At 42.6% G+C, this 12,507-nt stretch overlaps 1 protein-coding gene across 1 annotated transcript in view; it reads right to left on the reverse strand.

Moving 5' to 3' along the window:
• PKD2 (polycystin 2, transient receptor potential cation channel) overlaps positions 1-10,438 on the reverse strand; it is a 54,662-nt gene extending 44,224 nt beyond the window's left edge. The window contains exons 1-2 of the mRNA XM_019464772.2: positions 9,725-10,438; positions 1,929-2,042 (exon numbers count right to left, since the gene is read on the reverse strand). Of these exons, the coding sequence (XP_019320317.1) occupies positions 1,929-2,042; positions 9,725-10,325 (715 nt within the window). The 5' untranslated portion in view covers positions 10,326-10,438. The remainder of the gene's footprint in view (positions 1-1,928; positions 2,043-9,724) is intronic.
• Between the last annotated feature and the right edge of the window lie 2,069 nt (positions 10,439-12,507).

Below are 12,507 nucleotides of genomic sequence, written 5' to 3' on the forward strand. Positions count from 1 at the left end.
TGCCTTTACAACTTTTATTGTAATGAATAGATCTTTTCAGGCTTTTCAGCATTTCTATCATAGACAGAATGTTTTAAAAAGTAATGACAGGGGTGCCTGAGTGTCTCAGTCAGTTAAGTGTCCAACTCTTGATTTCAGTTCAGGTTATGATCTCGCTGTTTTTGAGTTCAAGTCCCGAGTTGGGCTCTGGCACTGGCAGCATGGAGCCTGCTTGGGATTCTCGCCCTCTGCCCCTCCCCCACTCGCGTTCTCTCTCTCTCTCTCTCTCTCTCTCTCTCTCTCTCTCTCTCTCTCTCTCCTCTCTCTCCCTCTCTCTCAAAATAAATAAACTTAAAAAATAAAAATAAAAAATAATTAATGACATTTCCTTTCTAAACAAGTAACAGAAAAAAACCAAGAAGATGGATGTTGTTGACACATACAAACTTTGTAGCTTAAATAACTTCTTTTTTGCTTAAGTTCCCACTTGGAAATGCAAAGTCTCAGAAAATATAAAAAGAAGTCATTCCCTGTTAAAGCTCATCAAGAGCTGACTAGCATTAATAAAAACTGTGTGTGGGAATAGTAAATAAATCAGTATTCAATTTCCTTTTTTTTTAAATTTTTTTTAAATGTTTATTCATTTTCTGAGACACAGAGACAGACAGAGCATGAGTGGGAAAGGGGCAGAGAGAGGGAGACACAGAATCCAAAGCAGACTCCAGGCTCTGAGCTGTCAGCACAGAGCCGGATGTGGGGCTCAAACTCATGAACTGCGAGATCATGACCTGAGCCGAAGTCGGACGCTCAACTGACTGAGCCACTCAGGCGCCCCAATCAGTATTCAATTTCTTAAAATTACAACTGAAACTTAAATGTTTCCTCAATCCTTTATGTTCAACTTAGAAACCTTTTTTATTCTTTTTATATAAATCTGATAAATTCAAAAAACTTTTTGCACTTAGTCAACTGAATTCAAGGTGGTCAATTTTAATGTACTAGGAATGGCATTATCAAACTGTTGATTAAATTTTGATTTTTTCCATATACAAAGAAGGGGAGTCCTTTCAAGATTGGCGTTAATTTTTCAGCATTTCTAAGTGTGCACGATAAGAATGAACTCCTTTCCCAGGAGTATGGTAAGAGGTCCCGGTTGCCATAAATCTGCTTCCTTGTCTGTTCTCATAAAGGGCTTTCGAGAGAACAGGACAGGACTCCCATCATTCAGTCCTCTTTGATTGAAAAGATAAAACCCATTGTCTATGACCTTCTGGACTCTGAAGCAAATGGTTTCTAAGACTTGTTTCTGGCTAAGGCTGGACTCCCCTCCTTTCCCCAAGGACGCATGGACATATGAAAGAAGAGAAGAAGAAAGAGGTGAGTCTGCAGTAAGTTTCCTTAGAGTACATGTCCAGTGCTCATTGAAGATTTGGAAGATATTAAGAACTAAATGAAGGAACCCACACAACAAACATATCAAAATCCAAAAGACTGGGACTTTTAAATATGTATATGTATATCCATAAAAGCAGTATTAGGTGACATTATTTGTATTTCCTGAAAGTTACACTTGGAAAGCCGTTTTGCTAAAAATAATTCTTATGTAGACTTTACATTAACTGATGTAAAAATAGTGACTGTGTATTTACCAGGAAATCTAATACAAAAATCCTTTTACTTGGTTTCTTGGTGTCTGGCAGTTTGTGAGATGCGTGTCATAGTGAAAATGGTCACAACTGGCAATGAACTGGCCAATCAGATAATGCTGAATTTTAATTAATGTTTACCAGAGGAGAGAGGAGGGCTTTACTAAATTCTAAATTGAAATTGAAAACAGAGAACTCCTGAATTAACCCCTCTGATGCATACACAATTCCCTTCAATTATAGTTTTGACAGGTCAAATATTTTCAAAACTTTTCTTTTAGTAGGAGAAAATGTTCTACTTACAAATGCATAAGACTATGAGAAAAAGGAGGTATGTGGCCAGTTCCCGTAAAACACTTTTAAGATACTTCTCACGGTTAGTGTTGCTTTCTTCCATGAGTCTTGTTCCCCAGAGACCTTTAAAATAATGAAAAATATGACATTTTATTTTTCAAATAATGAATGGCAGAAAAAACATATAAAATAAATAGCATAACCTTTAAGGGAGATTCTCCTGCACTTTTCTTGGCATGCTCTGAATGTAACTGGGAAATTGTTTAGCAGGAGTGCCTTTTACTTTAGAATATATCAACCTCTACTGTCCCCCCAAATATGAAAATCACAAGGCGACAATCTGATCATTGTCTAAACTCCCAATCCTATTAGAAAATGGCTTAATAAAAATTTAGGAAGAGAACAGGAAATGAGGGCAGCCTAGAAGAACAGATTAAATATTTGTGCAAACACATCACCTCTTCCTGTGTGGGGGGAGGACGCAACCTGGCAATTATCCTATTACTGAACCGTTAGTACATGATGTAACTGCATGGCACATGATACCTTTCAGGTCACCCTGATGAAAAGAAGGGCTGGTTGGACCATCATTTCACTAGGGGAATATCCATTAAACTTCTAGCACGCTGGCATAAAATCTCTCTACTCTGTACCCATCTTTGTCCTTAAGAAACTCAATGCTGACTGACTACACTAAACATGCTAAGCTTAACAGATTTTTAAAATGCTAATTAACATATCATCTTTAAATTAAAAGCAACAATCATCCAACTTCTCTCTCTCTCTCTTTGGAGAAAGAGTAAAATCAGCAACCATGTTCCACATTTTAGCAGATGGAAAAAGTGTTCGGCTGGCTGAGTGGGATGACATAACCCTCCGTGAGCTTGCTGGAGGCAGTTACCGCAGTTTTGGACTCAGCCAGCAGACAGACATGGTGGCCATCCAAAACCCCCATTAATGAACAGTGTGGTAAAGTCACATTTCTGGTTACTTGGAAGAGACTTAGTATTTTCCAAAAAAGACAAACTTCTCAATCCTCTCAGTTAGATTAGGTCGGCTATGAATGGCAGCCAACCTGGCCCCTGCATTCTGCCTTACACTCCTATTCCACAGACTTGAACCCCTTCAGTCACTGAAACTCACACAGCCACTGGAGCCACCATGACACCACACAGAGAACAGGGAGAAACGGTATCCAGGCTTTTACTTCATAAAAATGACTTCATCACTAGTGTTTATGTATTTTTTAAGTCTTAGAATAATACATTAATTTTACTCCTAAATTTGGATATTTCATTTCCTTTTCTTTTTTCTCTCAAATTTCCTTTAGGAAAATCAACATCGGAATTCAAAGACACTGTGTTACGCATCACAGGTTTCAACACACGGAAAGTGGAGCATGACTTATGACCAGGTTTGCTTCTGCCAAGATCTGGTAGTTGTCAGGGAATTACTCACTCAGAAGAAATGCAGCAAGCAGAATGTTTGTTCGCTCAAACTCTATCATATTTAAAAATTATTACAAATTTAGATGACATGGAAAATTACAACTCAGAATAACACAGAGGCAGCCAAATATTAGGCTCAGTAGCCCTGGATGCAATCACACTCTTTCTTTGGATATATTTCTTTTGGAGGCCAGACCTAAAGTATACACATAAGTAGGGATTACTAGTCTCTTTATCATCAGGAAAGATTGTTGTCTTGCCTCACTTGGTCAGTGATTTCACTCTTTCCCATGGTTTATAAACAATTATGCACTAAGGAATAGTCACAGTTCTTAATATTTACAAATGGTATTGCGACCTATAAATAGAAAAACCAAACTCCCATCAAATTTTATTCAAGCTAAACTTGCAAGAGCCTATCGCAATTTAATTCTAGCCCTCAAATGAAATATTTCAAATAAAAAGAAACAAAGTCCCCTTATTTATATTTTAATATACTTTATGCATTTGATTGACTTTTTCTAAGTTAGTCTACTTCCTCAAATGCTTATTGCTTTAAAAATTTCATCCAATTCCCCCACTGGGTGTGTATATAGGGTCTGTCTGAGGACACAGGGACCTGTTTATATTCTGATGGGTGAGAAATGGCTACATCCACAAATAGAAAATAATTGCTGTCTTGTAACCAACTACTTCCATGTTTAGCACAGCTGATAAAATAAGAATAAAGACAGAGCTCATGTCCCAAATGGCAGCATTCTTCAGAATCAGCTGTTGTCTTTTCCCACAATTGGCCCAGCTACAGAGGGAATACCTGCCTGGCATTTTAGGTACTCACGCTCAGTACATAAAATGTCTCCAGCTGTTAGGGAGAACATGCTGTGAGGGGGACAATCAGACAATATCCAACTTCTCTCATGTTTAAGAAGGCACTTATTCAACTTCAGAGCCCAAAATTGGAGCACTTTATCTAAACAGTGTATATTCCCCTGGGCAGTGGTACTGATATGAATATAGGGGAACTCTGAGATGGAGAATCCAAAACACCAAAGGTGTCTCAAACATAAATAACTGTGAAAAAAATGTCATTGTTGCAACTGTCTTATTCACATACTTCCAAAACCTTTTTATTTTGCAATATATAAAAAAAAAAAATCACAAAGAGAGAATGACATAATGAACTCCTCATATTCTTATGTATCTCTGACTCAGCTTCAACAATTATCAACTCAATGCCAACTTTGATTCATCTAAACCCTCACCCATTCCTCTGAATTTTGAAACTAATTCCAGCTATCATGTCATTTCATCCTGAATATTTCAGTTCTATGGTTATAGGACTCAGTGTGGATCATTTGCCTTACACTAACCCCATCCCATCGGAAATACACTGAATGCTCATGACTCATTGATCATGACAATGAGGAATAATGAGGAATAATGTGGAATTTTGGAGTCGGCTGTGTTCAAATGAGGGCTCAGAACTGTGAGATCTTATCTGACATCATGAGCTCCATTTCCTCATCTGAAAATGGGGTAAGACTACCTCTTTGTGGGGTTGCTCTGGGAATTACAATATTATGTGTAAAGCACATAAAGTGCTTGGAAGAGGCCTGTCTACAGCTCCAGAAACAGGTACAAATCTGAAAAAATGTCCTACTTCTGACATCTAGTTGGTCTAAATTTCAGAACAGTGTAAATGCCCAAATCCATATGAATTTGGATTTCACTGTGAATAGCCTGACCAAATTCTCACTGCATTTATATCATAAAAGAATCCTGTTCTTTTGTGCTTAGATACATGTGGGCTTTGTTTAGGAAGACAAACGCAATCCTTCCTAATAGTTACTTGAATTTCATGGCCACCTTTAAAATGGGAAGTGATGGGTGCCTAAGTGGCTCAGTCAGTTAAGCATCTGACTCTTGATTTTGGCTTAGGTCATGATCTCATGTTTGGTGAGTTCGAGCTCCATGTTGTATTCTATGTTGACAGCGTGGAGCCTACTTAGGATTCTCCCTCTCTCTCTTTCTCTCTCTCTCTCTCTCTGCTCCTCCCCCACTTGTGTTCACCCTCTCCCTCTCTCTCAATAAATAAACATTAAAAAAAAGAATAAAATATTTTTAAAAAAAGGAAGAGACTTTTTACTACTATTGGGCCATTTAATATAGAAGATTCAGTTGCTACCTTATTTGATACTGACTCCTGAATCTTGAATTCTTAGCCTTCTCCTGAGGTCCAGACAAGCAGATACCACAGATAACAGCCAGCTCCACCGTATATCCCACAGATAGTTCATACTCATATGCCCCATGCACTGAGATTTTTCTTTGTCTAGAAACCTACTTGCCCTGTTTGAGTTAATGGTATCAAGCCAGAAACATAGGTTTCATCCTAAAACAGGCCCTTTTCTTAACCCTCATATGGAATTGGTCCACAATTCTGATGGCTTCCGTCTGTCTCCAGGCCAGCTTCCCTCTGTCCCAGTTCACATGCCTTGGATGCAGCCTTTTCACCCCTCTGTCTCTTGCTTAAGCCTCTCCTGACCTATTCTCCCACCAACCAGTACTATGCGCCTCACCCCATTCTCTACATTCTTGCTAGAATCATCTTCAGATTGACATGTAAAGCCCTCAAGAGCTCTAACTTTTTAGAGGGAAAGTACCAAGAAGCTACAGGCTTGCTTGGTCTTACTTCTGCTATTTTTTCCCTCCTTAAATTCTCTCCTCATCCTTCAAAATGTTAACTCAAGTTTCACTTCCTCTGACCTCTCCAGGTAAAGCTGGCCCTCTCTTCATTGGGTCCCTTCCAAACCTGACACCTGGCATTGCAATTATTTACTTACATCTGTTTCCCCTACTAAACTGAGCTCTTTGAGAGTTGGGTGAATGATAATTCACCTTTGTATTCCTAGTACCCACTACAAAGGAGACTCTCATCAAATGTTTGTTGATTGCCCAAATTCTGTTACTAGCATAACCTTTCCACAAACCCCACAGTAGCAACCCTCCCTCAAAAAATTCTCCACAGCTATGGAAATACAAAATCTCATTTGTTCAAAATTATAGTGCAAATAACAAAAGGAAGAAGTGATAGAGCGAGGTTTAGATTAAAAACAAAGGGAAAGTCACAATAGCCAAAAGGTGGAAACAACCCATGTGTTGATCAACTAATGAATGGATAAACAAATGTGTTGTATACATACAATGGAATATTATTCATTTATCAAAGGGAATGAAATTTGGATACATGCTACAATATGGATAAATCCTGAAAACATTACGCTAAGTGAAATAAGTCAGGCACTAAAGGACAAATATTATATGATTCCACTAATATGATGTACCTACATTAGAAAAATTCAGAGACAAAGTAGAACAGAGGTCACCAGGAGCAGGGGGATGTGGTAATTGGTAGAGTTTCTGTTTGAAATGATGAAAAAGTTCTGGAAATGGACAGTGATCATACAACATAGTGAATGGGAGAGGAGGCATCTATTTCTTATAGTAGCTTAGCCTACCCTGACCAATACAATCAGTACTTTAGGATTTCTCTAGGAAAACAAAAACCCCAAACCCCAAGCATAGGTGTTTAAAATAACAAACAGGAAATGACTTTACCAGGGTGATACATCCATAGAACACATTCAACTCTGGAAATTCAGAAAATTTGATAACTCATGCAAAGTATCAGATTTTATTTTTGCTCTAAAGATTTTGAAGAAAAAAAAAAAAGAAGTAAGCAAGACCAGTGAGGATGTCTTTAAGTTTGGGGGCAGTCTTTAAATCTTTCAGCCATCTTTCACTGCTTTTGGTCCAGATCTTTACCACTTCTTCACTGGCTGCCTCCTACATGGCCCTCCTGTCTCTCTGTCTCCCTGTGCAAGATCTCCTGCACAGCACACCCCCTGATATTCCCTTTCTGCATGTTCTGGTCCTGTTAAAAACTTGCAACCACTTCCTAATATTTAGGAATAAATTCTCAATTCCTTGGCTGGACACAAGGTGTCCCACAACCAGGCCTCAAACATTTCTTCTTTACTATCCTACTTCTGCTAAGTAGATCTATCTACTGCACAAAGAGCAAAAATGACCATTTGTTGTCCATATTGGATTCATGTCATTAAAGAACAACACAGAGTATGTTGAAGCTGGAAAAGACTTTGGAGATTAAGTTCAACTCTTCCACTTTATAAATCAGGAACTGAGGCCCAGAAAATCTGAGTGAGTGTATAAAACCACGAAGGCAGGAGACCCCCAGGGAAACTCTAGACCACTCTAAGCTTGAGTAATCTCTCCTACCTTTATAAATTGCAAGTTACTTTCTGCCTTTGATCCTAGGGTACTACTTACATATTGCATGTAAGATTTTTGTCATTGGTATCCATGAGGGGGGAAAAAAAATCACAACTCATTCATGGTTATTTAGTTTACTTTTCTTGGTTTCTGTCCATAAGAAAATGGTGCTGGTGCTGGTTTAGTTCTTTTGTGTGTGCGAGGGGAGGGGGGAGGGGGAAGGGAGGCACCTAATGCAGCGCCAATGATTCAACAAATGTCACTTATTTAATAAGTGACAAGTATATGTTTAATTTTTAATATATTTAACATTTAAGAAAATAAAATTTATTCTAAAATTTTCCAAAATTAACATTTTCCTGAGTCTCTTCCCCTACTAATTAGACCATTGACCAGAAGTTCACTATGAGCTTATACATTGTCAACTTTCTTTTTAATTTCTTTAAATTTAAAAAATTTAAAAATTTTTGAAGAAATAAACTTGTATATAAACTCATACAAAGATACATATTTCACTTCATTATATTCTTTTATCGAGTTTATTCAAAGAAGGTTAAATGTGTTATCAGACGCTTAACCTTAGTTAAAAGGATCATGACTTATTATTCATTTGCTTATAAAAAACTTCTCTCACATCAGTGAATATGCACATTTAAAATAAGGTAAAGTAATATATAATTTGTTTGGATACAGTTTTGAACCTTAAAAAGTGTTAGGGCTTTTCACTAACTCACATAGGTTGTTCAAAAAGGATCTTTTGTTCCCTGTCACACCATGAGTCAGATTACCTAGCATAAGCACCTACATGAAAGTACCCAAGTGTACACAATTAAAAATTTATGATTTAACTTATATTTATGAAGCACTCACAACATGACAGAGTCATGCTATGCATTTTACAAGTTTCATCTCATTTAATTCTCCCCACTCAAGAACTAAGTATTATAATGATCTCTTCTTAAGAAAAACAAAAATTGGGGATCAGAGAGGATAAGCAGTTTGCTCAAGGTCATAGAGTCAATGTGTGGTGGAACTAGGATGTGGGTAAAGGACTGACTTGGTCTCAATCACATTGCTGTAAAAACACCTGGGTTATTTTGTGCAAGATTTTCAAAACTGACAGGGAAGAGAGGGGAAGAGAAACTTTCAAAAGAACTGAGCATGGAAACTCTTAAAAGTGGAGATTAAAATAATTTGAACGGCGAGAGCAAATGCAACTCTTTTCCAAGGATGCCTCTGACAAAACTTTGCAAAAACAGGATCCTATCTGCTTCTGGAAAATCTGTGTCCTCTAAATAGGCACTGGCAAATCTGAAAATTCCTTTCCTGCCTTTTGGAAAGTTGGGCGCACCGAACTCTGACACATTTACACGCTGCTGGTATCTGGTGACTCCACTGATTTGTTGGAACTTCAAAGAACATTGATTTAATTATTTAGAAACATACTACCAAGTTTTTTAGACAATGTAACTTGTTCTTTGCAACTGTTTCAGAAAAATGCCTAGATTAGAAGTGGCTGCACAACTGTTTTTCTCAGACATTATTTTATTCTGTTTGTGGTGATCTCAACAGCCCGCTCTCCCCAAAACAACTACACACATCACCAAAACATCAGTGACAACTCAGTGACACTCCTCCCATAACTTGGATAACACTACTGTTAACCCTTTCCAGAATGGAATGAGGGGCAATAGGGCATCCAGACCAGTGGAAGCCCCAGATATGCAGTTGCAACCAGTCAGTTGTATCAGAATGTTTTTTCATTCTCTACAAGAAGAAAAATCTCCAGAGGTACCCTTTCATTCTATTACGGCTTTCACGTAGATCCAGCGGTAAAAATGTGCTGACACACCTTCTTCTTTTAGAAGAAGGAGGTATCCCATAAATTTGCACCTACAAGGGCGCAGTGGCGGTCCGCCATGGGTACCGGAAGTAGGGCACAAGTAGCAGAGGTGGGGTACGCGCCTGCAAGGGAGGCGGGGACACAGGAGGGATGCGAGGTGGAGCCCCGGAAAGCCGCCCGCAGCTGGTTTGTGCATCAGCCGCTGCAGGTCGCGCTCTTACCTCGCAGCCCGCGAACCAGCCTCTCGGCCCAGGCCACTCGCGGCGGCTGCCCGTCCAGGGGGAGGTGGCGATGAAGCGGGTCCCCGCCGCCGGCCGGGCTGGGGCTCGGCGGGCCCTGGTCCTCTCTCCGGCGCCGCCTCCCGCTTGGGTGGCCGGTGCCGTGGTAGCCCCCCAGCCCCCGGCCCCGGGCGCCCACGGAGCTCACGGACGAGGAGGCGGCGGACCTCCGGCTGCCCGGGCGCCACTCCACGTCCATCTCCACCACCATTCCTCCTTCCTCGCCTTCCACCTCCTCTTCCTCCTCCTCCTCCTCGGCCTCGAAGCCCGGGTTGTCACGGCTCCATGCCTGCCGCGAGCACGACGAGAGCGGCGGGGAGGGAGAGGCCGAGGCTCCGGCCGGGGGGTCCCGCGCGGCCGCCTGCCGGATACGCTCCATCTCGATCTCCAGGCCCCTCTGCTCGCGGAGGCCGCCCGGAGCGGCGAGGCCGGCGCCCACGGCCGCGCCGCCCGTCATCAGCCGGCCGGGGCCGGCCGCTCGGGCTGCGGGCGGCCGCTTCGGGTCCCCGGGCTGCTGCGGCTGCACGCGGCTGGAGTTCACCATCGCGGTCACTGGCGCCCGGCGCGCCTTCGCCCCGGGCCGCGCTCGGCGCAGCCCGCCGCAGGAGCCATGTTCCTTTCTTCCCGGGGCCCGCCGCCTCCTGCTCCCCGCCCCCGACCTCCCCGCAGTCCCGCGTCCCTCGCCCGCCCCCTCGGCCCGCCTTCCCCTCGCCTCGCCTGGCCCAGCGGCCGCGGCGCGCGGCAGGGGGAGGTGCGAGGAAGCCGCCCCCGCGAACGGCGCGGTTGGCGAGCTGCGCCGGGGCCCACGTTCCAAGTGGAGCCGGCGCCCAGGGCGGGCGCCCACATTCCGTGCGGGTGGAGGGGCTTGGGCAGGGAGGGGGACCTGCGGAGGCGGGGCGGGGAGGGGGGCAGGGCTTCTGGAGCTGTCGCTGCGTGCGTGACCCTGACATAATGCTTGGGTCCCTGTTAACCGCCAGCCCCTTCTGCCTCGATTTACCACATTGGAGAGAGAGAAGAGAGAAAACCATTTTGTGAGATGGTGTGGACTAGCGATATCCAGTCTGCGCTGGTCTGCAGTAGGGGCAAAGAAATCCTCAGTTCATTTGAAAACTACCAACAAACTACTAACGCTGACTTCCTTGCCCTTTGGCGGCCGCCTGTCCCTGATTTTGGCGGCCGCCTGTCCCTTGCCCTGGCGGCTGCCTTTTGGATGGTTTCTTCAAGCTTTGGTCGGCTCCTCTCTCCACACATTGTGGAGACCCCAAGGATTCTGTCCTGGAACTCTCTGATCCCTGGGGCTCCCAGCGTGAGCTCATCCATCCCCTCTCCTCGCCGTTGCCCTGAGCCAGTTCTGGCCTCCAGGTCGAAATCTCACGTTAGGCCCCCCGGGGCCAGAACTTTGCTCTTACTCTACAGAGCACAGCCAACTGGATGTTCTGCAATGGTCTCAGACTTAACCTGTCTCAAATTAAATGCTGTCCTTTCACCCCTCTTCTTTTAAGCCTGCGTCACCTCCTGTAACCTCAGTTGAGATTTGAGGCATCGCTGTCCTCACTTGAAGCTTGCCAAGCTATGCTTCTCCATGATACCCTCATCTGTCTGCTCTTCTCGTCCTACACCTCATCTCCCTAAATCTTGTTACTTCTGCCCCACAAATCTCTGATCGGATCTGTGTCTCTCATCCGTGTTTTCTTGTATATTTCTCATTGGAACAACAAACCTGTCCATTCCACCCCCATTCTCCACTTCAAGGTGTCCACAGGCCCAAATCGTGTTCAGAAACAAAACCGTTCATGTCACATGATGCTTAGATACCTCTTGGGGCTTCCGACAGCTTAAAGGGTAAAATTTAATTTCTGTAGGTTAGGTTAGCAAATTTTCTTCATCTACCCTTGTATTCATTTGTTTGCTAAGGCTGACATAATGAAGTACCACAGACTAACTGCCTTAAACAACATAAATTTATTTTTTCACGATTCTAGAGGTTGAAAGTGTGAGATCAAGATGTTGGTAGGATTGTTTTCTCCCAAGGTCTTTTTCCTTAGCTTGTAGATGGTGGTCTTCCTCTAGTGTCTTCACTTGGTCATCTCTTTATATGTGTCTGTGTCCTAATCTCTTCTCATAAGGACACTAGTCACATTGGATTAGCGCCTATTCTAATGACCTCACTTTAACTTAATTATCTTAAAAACAAAAACAAAAACAAAACAAAACAAAAAAAACCCTGTCTCCAAATACAGTCACATTCTGGGTTGTTGAGGGTTAGGACTTCAACATATGAATTTTTGAGGGGGACATAGTTCAGGCCATAACAGCTCCCAATCTACTTTTCTAGCATTGTTTCCCATCTTGTGTATCCATTTGAGTAGCATCCTTTGTTGGTTCTCCATGTGCTCATAACATGCTGATTTTATTTAGGGGATCATGGCCGCCTATCACCGATTCTGCTGTTTATCTCTTTAGTTATCTGTGTTCTTTACTTAACTTTGAGCTTCTTAAAGACAGGGCTGGTGGTGGGTCTGGAGAACAGGCCTGGCTCATCCTATCCATCAGTTAATTCCCGAGATATTTCCTGGATAGCCCATGCCCTCGGGAGGAGATAGACAAATCACAAATAACTGTCCTGGGTAAGGGTTATGATGCTGCCATCTAAGCAACCTCTAAAGATGCCAGTGCCCTGAACAGCACAATGAGGCTGTGTAGTCAAAGGATTCTTAGTAGTCACA

Source organism: Panthera pardus, unplaced genomic scaffold, assembly GCF_024362965.1.
Source record: "Panthera pardus isolate Hobbes unplaced genomic scaffold, ASM2436296v1 HiC_scaffold_13, whole genome shotgun sequence".
NCBI lineage: Eukaryota > Metazoa > Chordata > Mammalia > Carnivora > Felidae > Panthera > Panthera pardus.